The sequence below is a fragment of the Styela clava genome, chromosome 9, assembly GCF_964204865.1.
Source record: "Styela clava chromosome 9, kaStyClav1.hap1.2, whole genome shotgun sequence".
Taxonomy (NCBI): domain Eukaryota; kingdom Metazoa; phylum Chordata; class Ascidiacea; order Stolidobranchia; family Styelidae; genus Styela; species Styela clava.
This window is the reverse complement of record NC_135258.1, coordinates 16,952,825-16,974,426: the sequence shown is the minus strand read 5'-3', so window position 1 is coordinate 16,974,426 and position 21,602 is coordinate 16,952,825. Positions and strand designations below refer to the sequence as shown.

The 21,602-nt window shown below is 33.0% G+C and overlaps 3 protein-coding genes across 3 annotated transcripts in view; all 3 read left to right on the top strand.

Moving 5' to 3' along the window:
• Positions 1 to 2,330: 2,330 nt before the first annotated feature.
• Positions 2,331 to 11,890, top strand: LOC120338872 (adhesion G protein-coupled receptor A3-like). The gene has a single exon (XM_039406850.2). The coding sequence runs from the start codon at positions 3,301 to 3,303 to the stop codon at positions 8,245 to 8,247; it is 4,947 nt and encodes a 1,648-aa protein (XP_039262784.2). The 5' UTR covers positions 2,331 to 3,300; the 3' UTR covers positions 8,248 to 11,890.
• LOC120338874 (uncharacterized) lies at positions 11,887 to 14,498 on the top strand. The gene has a single exon (XM_039406852.2). It carries the CDS (start codon positions 11,936 to 11,938, stop codon positions 13,196 to 13,198), a length of 1,263 nt encoding a protein of 420 aa, XP_039262786.2. The 5' UTR covers positions 11,887 to 11,935; the 3' UTR covers positions 13,199 to 14,498.
• LOC120338873 (lysine-specific demethylase 3-like) overlaps positions 14,443 to 21,602 on the top strand; it is a 19,824-nt gene continuing 12,664 nt past the window's right edge. Inside the window, exons 1-7 of the mRNA XM_039406851.2 lie at positions 14,443 to 14,612; positions 15,113 to 15,830; positions 16,299 to 16,400; positions 17,763 to 17,889; positions 18,750 to 19,003; positions 20,024 to 20,176; positions 20,809 to 20,917. Coding sequence (XP_039262785.1) covers positions 14,568 to 14,612; positions 15,113 to 15,830; positions 16,299 to 16,400; positions 17,763 to 17,889; positions 18,750 to 19,003; positions 20,024 to 20,176; positions 20,809 to 20,917 — 1,508 coding nt within the window. The 5' untranslated portion in view covers positions 14,443 to 14,567. The remainder of the gene's footprint in view (positions 14,613 to 15,112; positions 15,831 to 16,298; positions 16,401 to 17,762; positions 17,890 to 18,749; positions 19,004 to 20,023; positions 20,177 to 20,808; positions 20,918 to 21,602) is intronic.

The following is a 21,602-nucleotide window of genomic DNA, read 5'->3' as shown; positions in this document are numbered from 1 at the left end:
ACGATGCACTCCTAAAGGTGCGGTTGTTTGCGAAATTGAATAAAGCCTCACAATGCCTCTTATGCTGATCTAATGTGTACCTCAATAGTTGATTGTGAATGTTTAAATAAAGTATTTTTATTATTGGTGGAAATGGAGATGAGTTATACCACTGAGTTGCATTTAATTATTTTTCATGGTATGACAAATTTTCACCACATTATAATTTTTGTCCCTGCTCCGCCGTGTATGAATATTCTTATTACTCTCTTTTTTCGTATTTAGTTTTTTTAATGTTTTCATAGAGTAGGCTATTATTTATTATCGTCTAACTCTAAAATAGACAAAAATTTATTGTGTAACTGAGTATTCAACTAATTATGTCTCATTTTGAAAAACTTAACTTCTCACACACTCATACACTGGTATAACAATGAAGTTACTTGGGAATACAAAGGAATTTTGTTCCAAAAACTTGTAAAAACCTTTTATTGTGAAGTTCTCTAACTAGTCATTTTCAAGTGTGAATCTTAATCAAACCAGCGCGTATGGTGGGAGTTGACCTCGATGACCGTGCGGCCGTATTGTTCCCTCCGGTTCATACCAAACAATTTTATTGGACACGTCAGTGGGCATAACGATTGTTTTGCATTATTTTTGGATACCTAGTGGAAAACTTAAATTATAGCTTTTTCTTTGATTATTGGACCAATTTCTTCAAAATTTTCAGTGGTTAAAGATGAATTTTTCTTTCTAGAAGGGTGTTACTTTTATTTATTTCAAATATTCCTGGTAGCACTTTGGGATTCGTTATTTTGACACGTAATGGATTTGTTTTTACTCTTCTTTTTGTTTTCTTGATCACGTGCTCATCGAACGAAGGTGGTGTATAACGAAATTCTTACTCTGCTATGACGAGCAGCGTTGTAGGTACCGGATCTCTGTGGTACCGGTTGCGTCAAAGTGAGAACTGCTTCGCTCTGATGGATGTGTCCATATATTTGAGCATTGCTATCTTGTTTCTAATACTTTTCTATTGAATCGATGATTGCATTTCTTGTTAAAAAAATAATAATTCTCACTTGCTTCTTCTTTAACCTTGCGGTCTCGTCAGCTTCAATACAATTTAACCTCAACCAATCAGAATCCTCAACCCAATCCGAGAATCAAGAAATGGCAACGCCAAAGCATTTGCGTTATGATGATGATTCCCCGTGGTGTTGGGATCGGAATCTTACATACCGTGTTTCTCCGAAAATAGGACTGGGTCTTATTTCAATTTTCTTTCGAAAAATAAAACTAGGGCTTATTTTTGGGGGATGTTTTATATTTCCATTTATCAAAAACAAAATTACAACGTAGAAAATTGGGAGATTTTCAAATATACAAAATATGAAAATTGACATATCTATTTACTTATAAATAACACGTTTTTAGGATAGGATAGGATTTACATATTTATCCCGGGGGAGAGGAAAGCCGATAAGACGGCTTATCCATATGGCGAACCACGGCCTCTCGTCCGGTTACCATTCCAAGTCGGGTATGGGATTATTTATATATTGTTTGTTTTCGGAAGCATGAACTTGGTGGTGGAGGAAGCCGTAACCGACCAGCGGTTACGTGAACCACCCAATTATATTCGTTTTTATTCAAAATAACTGCAAAACACAGGTTATTAATCATTCAAAACGTGTAGGGGAGATTTCTTGCTATCGACTAGGTCAAAAATAAATTCGCGTTATATTAAAATAATTTTTAAAATTTATGCTAGGTCCTATTTTAAGGGTAGGTCCTATTTCCGGGGAAACACGGTACTTCATTTACAACTAATTTTTGTAATCACAGCTGAAATCTTACAAATATCACGAGAAAAAAACACGAAAACGAGGCATTGTTTACACTTTATAGCAATGCTTGAGAATCTAATCTATGTCTGGGTATGTTAGTCGTTGGTCTGGGTGAACGATGTGTCCCGCTTGGATGTGTCCGAGCGTCTGCAAAAATTGCCATTGTTACGTCATCGTGTACTTCATGCTGAATGGTCATTGGTATAGATATAAACAAAGAAATCGATGCTTGGAGAAACATTAATTGGTTAACCATAGAGCGAGAGAGATTTTATTCGCACAAACCAATATTAAAAATCAATAGTAATTTTTTTTTTTATAGAATTACAGTAAAATAAGCAACTTAAACATTGATTTGTGCATGTCAACACCGGTCCCGTACCATACCGTTTGCAAGGCCCTCGCAGGAAATCCAGTATCGAACTGTCGGAATGCGTTGTGACAATATAAATTCATCAAAATAAAAAAGGACAGAAAATGAGTCCGCAAATAATTTTGTTCTAGGGCTAGGCTACGATTCGACACTTGCCGGTACCGGAATCCGAAGCCAAACTATTTCGCTTCGACCAGAGTCAATTTCAAAAATATTTCAATTATTTAGTAGTGGTATATATTTACGATTTAGACTAGTATTATTTCATACATTGCCTTTAGTAGTTTTTACACTTGCCTCTTTTACGTACATAGGCTATATCTGGCCTAACTTTTCTGACAAAGTTTAGTTGATAAACCGCTTTAACTGATCGGGTCTCTCTTTTTGATACCGGTACTGTACCGCAGTGTCACTAATGTCTGAATGTTACTGTAATTCAGTAATGGTAAGAAATGGATTTAAAAAAAATAGGGAAACACAAGACTGTATTCTGTGATAAGTTGTTTGTTATAAATAGACTACCAGTACATGTACTGAATGGCGGAGAAGCATGCAACTAGCCAGCAGCCAACAAACAGATTTACGTGAACGTCTCCGATTAAGATTACTTCAATAGTGTAATATTTTACTATATTTCTAGAATTGGCTCGGCGGTGTGGCTATCGTGCTAAGCGTTAGAAATACGCTCCTCACCGCATCTCTAATTACCCTTCGTGGGTTCGCCGGTTCGAATCCCATGCAGGGATGATCATGTGCGAGAGCATTGCTGGACTCCTCGCCGCCGCAGGGTGGTTCACGTAACCACTGGTCGGTTACGGCTTCCTCCACCATTAAGTCCAAGTCAAGTCCATGCTTTCCAGAACAAATAACTGGCTATCTAATCCCATACCCGACCTGGACTGGTAACCGGGTGAGAGGCCGTGGTTCGCCATATGATTAAGCCGTCTTATCGCCTTTCCTCTCCCCCGGGATAAATATGTAAATCCTATCTTATCCTAGAATTAATGTTTAAATATAATTATGGTTGAAATGATAACGTGATAACTATAACACATTTGTGGCAGCCATTAAACTGCTCATGACTTCTTGATCATTAGTATGATGGAGTTCCCCGAGATATTACTGCCTGTGATCCTATTACTTGCATCTCTGTCAAATGGATGTGTTCTCAATTACCACACGTCATGCGGCTGCAGGAACAAGTCACGACAGTCCAAGATACAAGGCAAGAAAATGGACTGTCACAGAATCAATATTGCTGACATGTTTGCTAATGCGGAATTTCCAGACGACATTGTCTTACTTTCCATAGATCTTACTGATAATGATTTGAAAGAAATAAATAAAGATATTTTTGGAGAAAAACTTCACACACTTGAAATATTAAAACAAGTTATAAAGTTGGATATGTCAAACAATAAAATTTCAAGAATATCTCCAAAATCGTTTTCAATTTTTACAAATTTGACACGACTGAATTTGAGTTCAAACAGCATTGGACATTTATCCGCCGATATGTTTGAGGGTTTACCAAGTCTGGAAGTTCTGGACCTTTCCTTAAACATATTTCCCATAATTCCTGGAGATTCATTTTCGAATCTTCCAAAATTAAGAAAATTGTATGTGAAATCTACTGATTTTGTTTGCAACTGCCTTATGCATGATTTCAAAATCTGGATCGATACGAAAGACCCTCCAGTAAGAGTATATGGAACTTGTCACTTACCCCTAAGTTTGAGGGGACGTTCGCTTCGTAGCTTGACTACGGATGATTTTGTATGTGATGCAAATAATACATTATCAAGTTTGCCCTATTTTGAAATAACACCGGATTCCCATCAATTAGTTTTTGAAGGTGATGAATTCTTTATGCAATGTGAAGGTACAAATTTGCCAACGTCTGAAATAACTTGGAGTTTCAACAGAATATCTATTAATCTGAGTGACGAAAACCTGATTGTAAAAAATGCAGCCATCAGCAAGTATGAACCAATTATTATGGGATTCTTACAGATAAAAAATCTCTCTAAGAATCACAGTGGAAATTGGAGTTGTATGGTTTCATCAGAACATGGAAGTGAAAATAGAGTTATCAGAATTATAGTCATAAGTCATAATTCTAGTTACTGCCCTAGAAGGGAAGTTGAAAATAACAGAGGTGACTTTACGTGGAACTCAACGGTATCTGGCATAACAAAGTCCATCAAATGCCCATTATCACGAAGTATGCCTGGTGAAATGCATATTAACAAGGCATATCGAAGCTGTTCCAGTGGGAATTGGTCATTGGAGCATTATGACCACTGCCCTTACAAAAGCAAGGCAACTAGATTGATACACAATTCTTTAAAAGATATTACATCACGTAATGCAGAATCTTTAGTTCAGGAGTTGATAAGGAATCTTGGCTTGCTTCAAGTTCCCACACCCATCACAGAATCTCTCACTGTCCAGTTAATCAGTCAGCTAATGGAAAGATTGATGGATGTTATGGTTCATGGCAACAGGCATGATTTGGGCGATGAAATATTGGGATTAGCAAGCTATGCTATGAATGCCAATGCATCTCTTTTAAGAGAGGCACAAAAAGCTTCTGGAGCGTGCGATAAAATTTTGAAAGTTGTAAGAAGCTATGCACTGAAAGGAACATCTTCTGCAGAGTTCAGCGATGCTTCTGAAAATATCGCAGTGAGTGGATTTATGATGGAGAGTAAGTCACAATATAATAAAGAAGGTAATGGATTGACATGTAAGGTTTCAAGCGGTATTAAAAACTTCAAATTTGAATGTAAGACATCTCAATTTAAACGCCAAGAAATGCAATCTTCTGTGTCTTTGCCAAAATCCCTTCTTAATTCATGTGGAGAAAGTCCAACTGGCCAATATAAGCTTTACTTCATTGCCTATAGAAATGGGAGCCTATTTCAACAAAAATTTCTGGATAGTATAGACAGCTTATCGAACACAACCTTTGGAAATTCAAACTCAATAACACAGAATATTGTTCTGGAAACTGGAGTTAGTGGTTGCAATGTTTCTAATCTCTCTGACCCAATTAGTTTCAAATTTAAAACTACTCACACAGGATCTCATGGTCCCGCAGTTTGGTCTCGAGATCGTGGTTGGGTAAAAGACGAGAGTTGTATAGCTTCGCCACAACGTTTCAACAGGAACTACACCTATGTTAGATGCAAGAAATTGTCTGTTGTAACGATATTATATGATCCATCTTCTGTCGCTGATTCTTCCAACCCATGGTCATTGGCAAATCTGGCACATCCAGCAGTATTTGCAGGCACAGGAATTCTCAATGCATGCCTCATTGTAATTATAATGAGTTACATTTGCTGTTCAAGTAAACTGAAAATATCGTCAGACTCTAGACATATGCTTGTTAACATATGTGGACATATGTTACTTGTCTCTTGTGCTTTTGCTCTCGGGATTTGGCGGGTAGATTACAAAGCTATGTGCTTGGCATGTGGAATCGTTCTACACTATGCATCATTGTCAATTTTGTTATGGATTACAATTAGTGCAAAAAATATTCACAAAGAATTGGTTATTCATAGTAGACCACCTTCTGCTGAACCAAAACCACCCAGACCAATGCTAAGGTTTTATCTTATTGGATGTGGGATTCCAACAGTGATTTGTGGAATCACAGCTGCTGCCAAAGTTCAAAATTATAGCGGTGATATTGGGAAGCACAGGGAGTATTGTTGGTTGTCATGGGAAACCAGTATTTTTGCCTTTTACTTGCCTGCTTTTTTGATAGCAGTGGTTTGTGTTATTTTGTTGATAAGAGTATTGTGTGCCCTCAATCAACACTCCAGACAAGATGACAGTCCCAGTTCCCCACTTGCACGTTCATCATGGCAAGGAAATACAAGAGTGGCAAATGGTGGAGATCGGTATCAAGCGATATGCAGTAGGAATTTAGATGAAGATAGTTCGCTTCATTATTCCACACAAGTCAACAATGCAGTAATCGGTGGTTCGGTGACATCGCCCAGTTTTCAAGTTTCTCGTTCGAATGAACAAAGTTTTAAAACTCAGCTTACTGGTGTTGCTTTGCTGTTTGTTTTCTTTATTATGACTTGGGTTGCTGCTGCATTGTCAGTTGCTGCTCCGGGTATGCAGGATAAATTTTCACATGAAGATCAATATGAAACTGAATTCATGGATTTTGCAATCTGGCAACAAGGATCAACTTCAACTTCTGGTGAAGTATTTTCATATGCTTATGCAGTAATGGCGATAATAATGGGTGTATTTTTACTTATACAGCATTTAATTTGTCGAAGAGATGTCAGGTCATCATGGAATTACATTTGTTCATCTTGCAAGCGAGCTAGAAAAGGATACAAAAGAAATGCCGATTTACAATCGCAAGCTACTTCAGCACCATTGAATACAGAAAGTGATCATTTTGATGCAGCAGGTGAACATGCAGATGATTTCCGTTCTTCGGTTCATGATAAAACATCTACGCCATGTGGAAATAAGAAAAACCAAAGGGAACATCAAATGTACACTGATAAAACAGATCCAACTACAATGGAGACTATTTTCAACTCTACAACAGTAGAAGATGAACAAATAGCTCACAGTGGAAGTGTTAATTTCAGACAATTATCAAGAGATAATAGTGGTATTTCACCCCATAATATGCAAAATATGTATGAAAGTGGCCATTTACCTTGCGTGGACCACCAGATTGAGCGTGCTGCCAAATCCATTACTTCTATGCATAGTGGCTGTGTTATCAAACACTCTGATCATGCTCTAAATGCTAGTTTCAGAGGTCATTCACCCAGTCATGGACATTTGCACCACCCGTATTCTCACGATCATTGTATGGCAATGAATTCGAGAAGTTACATGGCAGATTCACACCATTACCATCATGGGTACCATAACCACCACACGGGACATCTTGGTCACACACACCAACAACATAATAAACCTGTAAAAATGACTAATTTACACATGACACATGATTCTAGCATGACGGAACATAGTTTTGATGAAATAGCACATAACAACATGCACACGATTCCTGTTGTTATGCAACATCACACACAGCCGAAAATTGACAATGCTTTGTTCTACAATAGATATCAGAGAATGAGAAAAGCACTCGAACACAAAAGAGCCAGACAGAAAAAACTCAACGTTCTTCGAGAATATGCTCAAGATCCCCTCACCAGTAATGAGGATATAAGTCAGAAAGAAGGCAATATCAATGAGGCGAGTCCACTAATACAATCTCCAGAAAAATCTGTGAATTGTAATGGAGTGGAAAGTACTGGGAATAATATGAATGGTATTGATAACAGTAGCGCATCAAAATACAGAACTCTTTTAATACATTCACCATCTAATAAAAAACATGACACACAAAAATCTCACAGCAAACCTAACAGAAGAGTGAAACGAGGAGAATCAAATGGTCAACATCGTCATCTTAAAGGTTTAGCAGCAGATAAAAATGGTCAAGCCACAAAGCGAGCGAAACAAAACATGAGACGCAGTCACAATTCTACTCTATCGGAAAGAGAAAGGGACACAACGTCGAGTGAAAAAAGTAGAAGCCGCGTCGAAAGAAACCTACATCAAGCAGAAAATGTCTCTACAAAGATAGATGATTCTTCATCGAATTTAACAACAGCTAATAACATTGAAAGGTTATCACCAGTTGTTGGTAGTAGGACTAATGTTCCAGCAAAATCAGAAAATCATGGGTATTTAACATTACAGCAGTTACAAAATGCAAATCCTTTTTTACTTTATGATAAGACAGATTCAGACAGACCTATTGTTACGGAGACTCAAAATTTAGACAAACTAAATATTAACAAATCTAATAATGTAATAAATTCAGAGGAATCGGAAAAAGATTTGGATTTAATATTATCATCCCATGATGATACAATAGTCGACGATGACAATATTATTTCAGAAAGTAGTTTTCAATTGAAAGGAAGTACGAACACTGTCGGGTCACATTCACTTCCTCTCAGAAATGAAACGAGTGTATAATGCATAATTATTTCATGCTTTTTTTTTATTTTATCCCTCGTACCTGATTTATTATACTACATTTTTATTACATTTTAAACGAGATGATTATGATTTGAAATAAGAATACAATTACTGTATTTTTTAAGTAAAATTTACTGTTTCGTGTTAAAATCATGGTTTGTCTCAATTAAATTTGGTTTGATATTTCACAAAATATATTCATTTCGATCTTGGAAGTTGGAATTCCATTGTACCCGAATATTCAGATGCAGACATCCTTAGGGTAAAATTTTTGTATCTGAGTAATTAGCTGCTATGAGGAAAGTTTTTGTGGGATTGGTATTGGTAGTTGGTACAAATTACATGTCTACAGCGTATTAATTATAGCAGTTTATTTTGCCAATATTGTATAGCTACATTTAAGTTTTTTTATTTTGGTTTTCATATTAATTCATACATCATGTTTTCAAACTTTTTTTTTTGACACATTGCATTGACATAACAGTATTTTTCTTTCGATGTTTTAATTTTGAAATCAAACTGGCTTTCCATGATAGATTACACTAGACTTTTGCTTCGTATAATTAATGAGATAATTTGAGAGGTTTTCATTTTTGCGATGTTCTGTTAGTTTTGTATCAATGTTTAGCTTAGTTTCTCTAAAATACAAATACAATATTTTGTTGCATTTTCCAAAAAAAAAATTTTCTATTGTTTTCGGATTTTAAATATGAATAGTCAAAAAGTTAGGATTTTTATGCTGGCTATAGTTGCTGTTTTCTAAAATTGGAAATATTTAAAAAGTTTACTCAATTTTGGGATTTGATGCAGATTAGTTCAAATACTGCATGTTGGCTCATTGTAACGATATTGCCAATTTTTTCATGTATATTCCTGGCTGTTCTAATATCCAATTTAGTAAAATTAGATTTACGCCACTGCATCAGAAAAATATTTAGTCTGTTTTTATCTTTGAATTTTGCTTCAACTAAATTCACTGGTGCTCTGTATGTAGTTCATGTTTCATATATTTTTTTCAACTTCTCAATCACCCAGGTTCAAATTTGTTCTGTGAACTGCGTTAAATATGTAGAAACATTAATGAACCGTTTTATATATTTGAACTCCCATTGTTTCATTTTATAATTTTTATATTTGAAATCGCACTAGGTGCTGGACTTGATAATTTATTATGCTTTTATGTAAGTACCTCTCCATGTTACCTTCAATTTTATTAAATAAAATGCTTTAACTGCCTTGTTTCATATATGCTTGCTCAGTTGTTTATCATTTTCTCATGCACTTTCGATTGCTATATATTGATCATTCTGAACACGGTGGCTTATTTCTCTATCTTTTCATATTATGTATGGTATTTTTGCCAAGAGTTAAGAAAGTCAATTCTCTGTTGCAACATTAATACATTAATATGCTTGGCAGTGCTAGACTGAACAAAATCGAGCTAAAATATTCAGTAAAGGGTACCTAATGAAACCTATGATACATCTCTTTTATTGTTTGGCTATATATTTCAACGATTTCCAAACAGAATAATTGAAATAAGACTCGATTTCATTTTGAATATACAAGTTAACAAGCATGCTTCGTCCATGTTATCATTTTGCTTCGGAATATATTTCTCAAAAATGTATCAATAATCAAGAAAATATTCATGAAGGCTATCAATACAACAATATTTTATTTAGGTTAACTTATGTAAAACTCACGCCACGAATTGCCATGTTTTTGTGCATAATCAATTTCCTTAAAAAATGCTTTGTATCACGGATAAGAAACATATGGTAATTCAAATCATTTATTAAACATTGAATTTCAATAAATTGAAGCAGTCTTGCATGGGCTGCTTATATATTGTATCATCTTAGTGCGATTTATGTATGATATATACTTGATAAGAATTAACTCATTACTAAGCAAATTTTCAGAAGGGATATTAGTATATTGTGGTTGATTTATGTTTCATATTCATAAATGTGGAATAATGTAAATTTTTGCCACAGGTGTTTTTACAATGTTATTTAGAAGTTTCATAGCAATGCTATTGATTGTTGAAATGGTATTTTTGATAATCAAGTTTTATATTCCTTTAGGTATTATTGCTTTGCTATTTTTTGTGCCTTGAATGTTGGATTCGGATAAAATTTTCAATAGATTTTGCCAATTTGTTGAAATAAATAGGTCATTGTGAATTTTGATAATAAGTATTGAACTACAATATTTAATCGGTATTGCTCAATTTGCCAAGAAAAAACATGTGATAAAATATTAAAATATGTCATGTATTAAAGGAGAAAAGTTTTATTGCAAATGTATGTTAATCGTATAGATATAGATAGGATATAGATTTCCTTTAAAACCTGAAATATTTTTGCACTTTTGTACGTTCAATTTTGTCTTTTTTCCACTTTTGTCTGGTTAAGAAAGGCTCATTTTTACCATGTAGAGACTTTAAAATTGTATTCATACCTGCGTTAAAGTTTGAAAAAAAAATAGATTTTGATAATTTAAGTTCTAAGATTTTTTGTGTTCCTGATTTGTTGCAAAATTTTTGCCACTGGTTCATGTCATTCATATCTACTGATTTCTGTAAATTAATGATTGTTTGTTGTGATCTCTTTTGTGCATCATTGGTAACACTTTGCATTTGTTTTCTATTTTGTCTGTTGGTTCATATAATATTTGTTTTAATATTGGTAATATGTAAAGATAAAGGGTTTGGTCATATATTTTATTTCGGTACTTTTATTGTAGTAAATTTGCATTTTGCTTTTATGTATCCACTGGAATGTACACTTCGTTTTTATTTGATAAAGAGCCCATAACAGTTACGGAGAACTGCTGTTATTGAGAAATGTATACCGTATGTACAAAGAAGTTAGTGATTTTATAATTTGCAGTTGTGCAGTATCCATAAATTAATCTGCTTTCTATGATAACTTGCACCACTGAACAGAATTTTATTTTTTGGTTTCAATTTTTTATGTCGTTATCTGCAGCATCAGCTTTAGATAAAACATGTATTATCTTTAACCCATGCCTAATTGTTTGAGGTTTTTGCAGAATTTTATGGCACATATTAAAATGCCCTCTCTCATTTTATAGAATATGATAAACTACAATATCCCCCTTAATAATGCAATTGGAAATTGGTTGGATAACCCAATCTGAAATGTATTTTGAATTTTCTTTTTGAATATCTTGAATTCACAACTACTGTAATTCTTGATGTCCTTAGTTTATCTTTCTGTACAGTTTTTTGTTACGATGTTAGAAAAAAATTATGTTTGGTCACTGCAAAGTTGGTAAAATATGTTTTTATGAAATTATATGATAGTTGTGAATTTATTTACCATGTAAAATGTAAATTGGTAAATTATTCACTAAATTTCAATTCATTTAATAAAAGCTGAATACAGGTATCTCTGTATCACAAGGTGTGCTTTTATGTATTATTGTACAAATATTTTCTTTCAATTTTTATTTTTAAAATCATGCTGTAATAATACGTTATTAAGCTTTTATTAAATGATATTAATCGCTATTAACAATGTTGTTGAGTTTCTTTTATCTACACTACATCTGTCTAACTGCATTAATGTCTTTATATTGTTTTTACTACCTCTTTTGTATAAAATTTCAGGTTATTAATTAGGCCAGTTTAATTTTAAATTATTTATTTTGTAACATGCTGTCCTGTAGTGACATTTTCTGGGAAGATGCAACTGACTCTGAACCAAAAACAAAGCGTATAAGTGATAGAGAAAATAGAAGGTCAAGGAGAAAGAGTAATGATACATCTAAAATACGGAATCATACGAAAAATATCACTGTTAATAAACAAGAGAAAACACCTTTGAAAAATAAAAGTAGTACTAAAGTACAGAAGTCAATACTGGTACCTGAAAAATTGGTGGAAGGTGGAGATAGTGTTATTAAAAGCGATGATGGCGTTACTCTCAAAGATCTCAATCCCCAGGATAAACAAAGAATTGCTCACTTAATACAAGAACTCGCAAAAGTTGGAGAAGAAAAAGAAAATATTGTTCTCGCCCTCAATGATGAGAGACATAAATTTGTCATGCAAGTAAGACAAATGGAGGAAGAAAAAAGAGCTCTTATGAGTAAGCAACAATTTTTAGCGGAAGAGGTAAAACAATGCCAAACATTGCTTCAATATTATCAAAATTTAATCACCATGCAGCAAACCACACTTCTTGCCAGGGAGGAGTCTAAAGCACAGTCAGAATCCTCTTCGACAAATTATGAAAAACCTGTAGAATCATCGTCTCAGATGACGGAATCCATTATAACTGGCACTGATGAAGTAACATCAGATGAGATCAGAGTGAATGATGCGTATGACGAACATACTTCTAATTCAAGTTTAACAGAAGATGATGTGTTGCAGATGACCGATCAACAATACAAATTGTTTTTAAAAAAGAAAAAGAGATTATTAAAAAAAGAACAAGAAAATTTGCGGAAGTTACTTCTCATGAAGGAAGGCTTAGAGCCAGAGTTAGATCAATCTCCACCTGTTAGAAATTATGTGGATAAATCAACCGGCCCTCCATCCTCGTTAAAGAAAAAATCAATTCCCATACAAACTCTATCTCCAATTCCAATGAAAGAAAGCGTATCTTATATCTCTCCATCCAAAAGTATCAGTAATTCAACTCCTCCAAAAACTTTGACATCTTCTAATTCAAGCAACAGCACTTTGCGGCAAACTAGAAACTCACCGGAACAAATTTTACATTTGCTAACTCAAGACTTAGAAACTGATTCTCTTTATGTTACAGAAGAGTTGTCGCGTTCAAAACTACCTGCACATCCATCCATGCAAGAATCAAATCTAAGAACATCCATTAATGTTAGTACATTACAGAGCGCATTGCCATGTGATGACGATTCCCAAATATTGCAAGATATATTTTTTGTTTCGTAAAATCTTTCGTTTTATATTTATTTATTTTTTTCATTTACGTAGCTGCTAACTTAGAACCTTTTTGCAACATTTTAGCCATGACTATTATTTAAAATCAACTAAAAATTTAGTGAAGTGAGGTTCTTTTTTTGTAATAAGTCAAAAGTATAAGTTGAATTGTTAGGTTAAAAAGCAATAACTAATAAAAGACTATTAATTGTGATTGAATTAGTCCAATCGACATCCAAAATTTGAGATTTTTAAAAATTGGATTTTTAGAGTGTTAGAAATCAAAATGTACTTCAGAGAAGAACTTTTAATTATATGAAAACTTACCGCAAGTATAATGTGACAATACAAAATAGTGTATGGTTGGTCTTGTGGTCAATTACGAGTTCCTTTGATTCATTTGACACGATTACTTACTGTACTATTAATTTAGTATTTATTTAATAAGCCTTAAGGCAGGTTGCCTTCTTTTTTTTCCAATCGTTTATGACATTATTAACACTAGTAGGCTTGTACTATAAAATTCTTTTGGGTTGGCGGTATAAGTGATGTAGGGTTTTTGCAGATTTAATTTGAACAATGCCTAATCAGGATGGTCGAATGGACTTTATGGTTAGATAAGTAAGTGGGATTGCCATTGTGATTAAAAATGCTATTGAAGATATAAATAGAAGAAATAGAATATTGGAATTATTGTTTCAAGAAAATTAGCTATTTGAGCAATATTATGATTAGTACTTACGATTACCTTGGGAAAGAATTTATTTTTGGTGATATGAGACCTGGTTGTTTGTGTTTTAAATTTGTTGATAAAAATTTGCTTCCGATTGATGCCAGATTATGAAATTGGCCATTTGTGTAAAAATATGATCATTGTCAAATTGTCAATTTCTTTGGTGGAAGGGTATGAATTTCATCATATATATCATAAACTTTTTCATAATTATCAATTACACAATTTTGCTTCATATTAAAACTTTATTAGTAAATGAGTATTTCAAATTCACAAAATTTGGCGTTCTGGATTGTTTGTCTGCAATGCATTCCGATTATAGAAATGCAGAATTACGGTATGTATTTGTAATCATACTTTACTTTTTGACTTATTGGGAATGCTAATTGAATTCAAGCAAGTAAAATTTTTGTTGCAATTGTTATATCTAGACCTGTTTTTTTATTATTATTTTACCACCCATGCATATTCCAAATTACACATGAATTCTGTAATAATCGGCGTAATTTTGATGTCCCTCCTAACTGTATGTGCTTGTAATACATTGTGTAGTGTCTGTTCAATTGTGATATTTATTTATTTTCTTAGAAAATGGCTATTGTAAACTAACGAAATATTACACTAAAGTTTTTGATTGAAAACTTGTATATGATGAACAGTATGCCAGACCTAAAAAGCCCAAAAGCAGCTAAGGTAAGGTCTTATGTTTTGTTTATTGTTGCTGAATACTTGGTTGAATGTATTTGATTGTTTTTTTTTTGGTATGTTAACCACAAGAATGTTCGAAGCAAATGTGAAATTTGCTTTTTAAAAATTATCGCATACTAATCTATTGGGGTACGTGCGTTCCTGCATTCTATTTATTCTAGTTCTTATGCAATGGCGTCCAGAGCAAATCGAACATTCAAATTATTTCAATATTTATTATATTCGATATTTGTAATTTGTGAATATTTTAAGGTATTCTAAAATGATTGCATTATAAAAATAATCATTTTTATAATGTGTTCTTTGTTGGACATCACCCAATCTAGAATAATTTCCATCATTAGTATTTAAAAATATAATTAAGGAAGTAAATTATTTAATTACTCAGTTTCAGCCACCCCTAGTTTTGAATTTAAGATAACACTTCAACTGTTTTAGCTAAATTCAAGATATAAACTATTTTACTTACTAATATTAATTTACAGGTCAAAATCAAAACTCCAAACATTTATCCAAAGCTCACCGCATTGCCTCTGAGACCACCTCCAAATGGATATACATTACCACTCAGTTTGACAAAAACAGAACTTCTAGGTTTTGCATATCACAACAATCCAAGAGCACAATATATTGATGATTTAGCATCTCGACTTAGGAAGCAAATGGAACAGAGGAATCTTGAAAATTTTACAAGATTGAATGAAGAAACTGGAAAACTTGAAGTTGATGTTCCTTTGAACGCAGACACGCCCGGCATCACATGTTTATCTTCATCGAAAAGTCCTGAAAAAGATTTTCACACTGCGATAAAAAATCGAATTTTTGAATGCATGAGGCATCATGCTAATTCAATGAAAAATAATTCTCAACAACAAACACAAAGTGTTATATCAGAAAAAGCAGTTCTCCCTGAAACAGAAAAGGAACATACTGCATCAAATACGCCTCAAACGATACCAGATTCTTCAAATCTAACTTCTGAACTTGGAGCTAGAACTGTAGTTGTCAGGTCAGAGGCGGCAGAAGAGAACAATGTTACTAAAACTTCAAAAGAAGTTTCTGCTGTCGATGGCGTGAATGAAGGAATGTCTAGCAGTTGTGCATTTTTAAAATCAATTTTGTGTATAGATAACGGAAAAAAGTTTCAATCGGATCCTAATGCCCCTGCAAACAACGCAATGTACCAACGACCGGAAGATGCAGGTAGGTCAGTAGGGTTTATACGATTTATATTGGATCCCTTCAATTTCCCCCAATAGAAACTATACCCAAGAATGCTCGTTAATAGATGCTCGGATCTTGGTTTATATTTGTTTGGGGGGCACTAATGTTTGTCAGAAAATTTTCCATCCTGACGGAAGACTTTTGTTCATGATATTGGTATCCCTCTAGCACCAATGAAACATTTTTGAACCAGTTGTTTTTTAGCGGGATTCTGCAGCAGTCAAATGAAAAGAAATTGTTGTGTGAGAAATTTCTTTTACAAAATATTTCCCAATATCAAAAATGCAAATAGATCAAATACAACATTCCATGGGTGTACTGATTAATGTTTATTAATAAGTTGTTTTTGATGGTTTGCTTTTTTAAATCAGTTTCATATTTATTCAATGGCATTTTACTAACAATACTAATGATTAACATGCACTTTTAACAAATTTATGTTTTTAGCTGAACTACCATTTTCAATCTTGACGATTCGAGATCAACGCGAGTATTTGAAACTCACTGGAGATACGTTTGTACAAGATGCTCCATGTCATGAAATATCAAGTATGTTGATAATAATTTCATAATTGTTTATTTTTCAACTTCTTCGTGTCCAAATTTGAAATGCCAATTTGAACATGTAAACGATAATTTCCCATTCCCATAAAATTGAATAAAACAAATGAATTCATTTCATTTTTTGTCACTAAATCGCCACAGTAAAAATAAAGTAGCTAATATCACATTTTCAGAAATTGATTGTTTTGATCCTCTGTCATAATTGACAAATGCATCTTTTGGTCTGAAATCCAAAGCTATACCTGTTTTAGTTTTGATTTTTGGCAGTGCCTTATGTCTTTTTTCAGGTTTGGCTTTTTGAACCAAACTAGCTTTTGTCTATCTTTTTTGACACAGAAGCTAGTTTATGCTATGATCAAAAATGACTTTCTGTTACGAGCTGAAGGACATAAGATAGTCAAATGTATGATACTCTGAACATTTGAAAATAACGAGATGTACAAAGTAGTAAAATTATCTATATTCACAATGGCTTTGTTCCCTTTATTTTGTATAGGAATCATTTGTCATACTTTCAATTTATTTGCACAAATCTTGTATAGAATTCTTTCGTTAGACCGTGTCAAGTAGCAACCAAGCATAAGTAACTCAAGTGTTTGTTATGGTAGATTGATTTTCACTGCTGGTGTCCTATTTGCCCTGCTTCTTAGGTTCTGCTGGAATCTAGTTTCTGACATTTAATATACATTATGACTCTCACAAAATTGTCCACTTAACCTTTCTGGCGTGAATTGACAATATCAAAATTGTTAGGTTGAAATTTTTTTTCATTGGCAAACCTTGAAACTTGGTCACTAATTCAAGCACTAAGGGACCAAATGACCAGATTATCAGATATTAGTCTCTTCAGTCCAAGTCTTTTTATGCTAGCTCTTAAAATTGCAACTGGTATTGAAATGCAGTCAAAACGATTCATTTGTTTGTTTACTAAAGATGTATTTCTTTAGTTGGTTATCGAATAATGTCATGTTTAAAAAGAAAAATCGAAAGTAATATGAGGCACTATTAGTGAAAATTTTCTTCATATTGTATTATTTGATAGGTGTATAAATAGTACTGTATGCTATTATTATACTGTGCAATTTTTTTGAATTTAAAAAATACTAATCAAACTCAAGTCATTATGAACAAGATTCTGGGAAATGGTGCAAAAAAGCAATATTTCACTTCAGTCATGATATACATGTGAAATGTTTATTAAAGAAGTGAACTCGACTAATATTCTTTGACATTATTTTTTCTGTATCTTTGCTTAATCTTAGAAACGCTTTTGTAGTGAGATATAGCCCTGAAGAATGAGGTATTTCAGCCATTTTTAAGTAGACTCATTGGTGCTTTGTTTTTTAGAAATGTATGGAGTAGAGATGAGTGGACCCATATTTGGTGAAGACAGTTGGTGCAAATGTAGAGAATGCAGATCAGCAAAACAAAATGAAAATATGGCGGTGTTTTGTAGATTCTATGGTTTCAGAAAGTGAGTACTTTTTTATTCTAATTTTTGAAGCATTGTGCATTTTATTTCCTTAGAATTTCGAAGTCTTGTTTTACTTTTCTCTTCAGGGATACTTGCACTTGTTTTCTTCATTATTTTTTTTGGTTTTTTTCTCTTTTTTTATCCTTAAAAGGTTTAGTTTAATGACTTTTAAGCTGTAGTTTCTGTACCATAATTACAAATTCAAGTTGTCTAATTTAGTTTTTCATAAAATGAATGCTCAATCTGGATATAATGATAGTTTTGTGCAATTTATTAAAGGAATTAGCAAAATTAACTATATTTCCATTTGGATTCTGTACCTTATCTGTGTTTTAAGTTTCTCAATTATTTGTTTACCTGTTTGTTTAGTACACATTATTTACTTTGGAATAGTAAACACTCGAATACTGCTCACAAGTAGGAGTGTTCACACTTGGATATTTTGCTGTATTGGAATTCATTTCTATCTGTAAATTCTGTAACTCATTTGGTTTTATCAAATTTCTATGATATATTGCATAATAGAATTCATGTGAAATAGGCTATAGGAATGATAAATGATTCTGAATTCTGATTATTGGAATATGAATTCTTTTGAACAAATCTTTTTCTGAATAGTGTAAAAGATGCAATGCCATGAAAAATGTAATACATGTTGTAAATATTTTTATTCCAGTTCATGATTTTGATACATATAGATAGAATCAAATTTTATATTAAATAATTGAAATTTCATTGATACAATAGCAATTGCTATTAGAAAATTTTAGTTTTCACATATCAATGTTTTAAATTTATTTGATAAATTTTCAACTTTTTCCTATTTGCAATTGAAATTATTTTTCATCTGTTCATCACAGATTGAGGTTTAAAGATAAGCTGTTATGTACATCTGGCTTTCTTCTTCCTGAAGAATGCACAGAAAAAGATCTTCAATTATGGCTGCCTCAAAAACCTTGCTTTTGGGAAGATACCAAAGACTGTACAGATATTTTAAGTCCAAACGATCCATTGGACGATACCATGAGTCAATTTCTACTGACACACATAGCAAAAAGATTCTGTAGTATTGTTATTCATGAGAAAAAAGCAAGATCATGGGTTGGAAAAGACGGTTAGTTCACTTTACAAAACTATTCAGGATTTAAACAATTACTGGGCCCTGATATATACTGATTTGTATTAATAATAAGCTTATTTAACTTTGTCTATAAGTGCATCATTGTATGATTTCCTTGCAAATTTAGAATTAGTTTTGAAACCATATTCTTTGCTTTGCTAAAAAAGTTACGTTTTATACTATATATTATGGTTGCGGGCGCAACTTGCTAGTGGTTATAAGCATGCCGGATTCGCCTGATTGCAACACCAATTCGCAGGTTCGAATCCCTTGGGAGATAAGTATGTGCAATAGATTTGATGAACTCATAGTTGTCACAGGGTGGGTAACTTGACTGCTGACTTGTTAAACTTTTCCAACTGGTGTTGAATTTTAATGAAGCCAGCCTTTTGACTTTCTTCTCTAGGTTCTTTAGAAACTGTTTCTGAAACTAAGCATTTATTGTAAATTAGAAATTGGTTAGCCTATCCCTGACTGGCCAGATGAGGTCTTTTCAGGTATTTTAGCTTCATGCATATTTGAAGAAGAATTGAAATACATTGATTTAATTGGATGCCCCCTTCTCCCCTGCCCCACTTACTTATTGTTGCCCGCAGTAATTACTGAATATGAATGAATTCAAATGTCATTAACTTCACATAGCTCTGAATTTTGGTCAAGGCAAGTTTGCGCATATACTCACCCAACCATTTGTAAAGGAGACTTATTTTTATGCAAAAAGTGACAGTCACTGAAATTCTAAATGCTGTTGAAACTGCGAAATTATGGCAGTGAATTATGCACCAATAAATGCCAACTTATGCTTGATCAGGAAAATTTTAAGTCAATATGATCAAGGAAGCAATTGAGAGATGGTGAATTTGACATGACTGGAATTCCCTGAGACAAAAATGTAAATATACTAATGTAAAATTAGATTCTAAATCGAGATTATGAATTGAGTTCATTGGCATGCAAATTGCCTGGTTAATTTGGTTTTGCATTCGACTGATTGTATTCCAATCTTTTTAACAGAACAAATATATTGGAAAAGGCCTGTTATAAGTGTCAGAGAAATGTGTGATGTATGTGAAACAACATTATTTAATATGCATTGGGTTTGTCGGAAATGTGGATTTGGTATTTGTCTTGATTGTTATGAAAGGAGAATGGAGAAAACAGAGTCAGGTTGGTACAGAGGACAAATGTTTATTAATAATTTTATTTAGAATTTAAAGCTGTTTAAAATGGTTTTCATATATTAACTTGAAAAGATGAGCGAAATTGCTTTTAATTACCGTATATGATTTTTATATTTTTTTGTCAAAATATCACAACTTTTTGATTTGCTCAATGCAAGATTCTACACTCAATATGAAGTGGAGGATACTCATCTCTGAGCAAAGTTTCAGGCTTCTACTGAAATGTCAAGAGTTACTGCAACTATTGAATTTATTTTAAATTTGAATGAAAACCAAAAACTAATTGCGACATAGTTATTGTACAGTTGTAGTTCGATAAGGCATAGCCACATTCATGATTCTTGATGGCAAAGGATTTTGAAAGATGACATAATATAATATGTGATTTTGGTGCATAAAATAACTACCGGTACATCAAAGAATTATTTATTATATCTGAATGAATTTTACAAGACTCTAAACTAACATTTCCAGTAAATAATATATTTTATAGCAAACAACGATCTGTCCATATGGGTAATTATGGCTTTAACATCACTATGATTTCAGTGAAGGCTATTGACAAATTAAATGAAGATATACTGTGAAATTATATTATAATAGAAATTTTCTATACAGAACAAGATGTTTATGATTCTGACAAATCAAATCATTTTCGATGGTTGAGATGTACTAAAGGAAAAACTCATTATCATTCAGAGATGCTTCCAACACAAATTATACCAAGGTTAGTGATGAGTTCAGACTTACTCAGATACTATTGATGACGAAACAAGTGTGAAATATTCCATTACATTCTTTATCTTTGAGAGGAAATACATGATGACAAACCTATAGACATATGCTTGATTTCAATATTGATCAGGTTACTTGGCCCTTTCATACTATGGACCTCTTATTGGATATCTATCTTGTGTGCAAATAACTTCTAAAATGTGTGTCTGAGCTAAGTGTCTTAGTTATGCCAGAGCATAAGCTTGGCGAATCAAATATGGTCTCAGTGAAGTGTAAGCAATGCTCTATTTTAAAAGGATACAATGCGATAGATATTACTTTGGCTCTTGGAAAAGCGCCAACATTACATACAGACTGTTGTTTGTAATAAATGAAAGTTAAAATTATTGCTCTGTTAATCAGCAAAAGCATGACAACCATTTCCTAATGAATTTTCCCAATAATGCTTTATTAAACCAAAACTGTCAAACTAAATTTAAATGGATTGCAATATTACTTTGAAAAGGGAACCTCAAGATTCTGGTGACTGATTCAATTTGAGGTTGTCAGTGGTATCCTCGGTCTGTCTCGAATCAGTATCCTCGGTAGCAAATTCAAAACTAAGCAAAGCAAAAAAAACAGCTACCGGTAATCTCTATTTTGTATATACCAGTACTTGATTTTCATCATTTCTTGTC

Bases quoted from the DNA above. Each gene is read 5' to 3' on its own strand.
- LOC120338872 (XM_039406850.2), top strand. From the start codon at position 3,301: ATGATGGAGTTCCCCGAGATATTACTGCCTGTGATCCTATTACTTGCA.
- LOC120338874 (XM_039406852.2), top strand. From the start codon at position 11,936: ATGCTGTCCTGTAGTGACATTTTCTGGGAAGATGCAACTGACTCTGAA.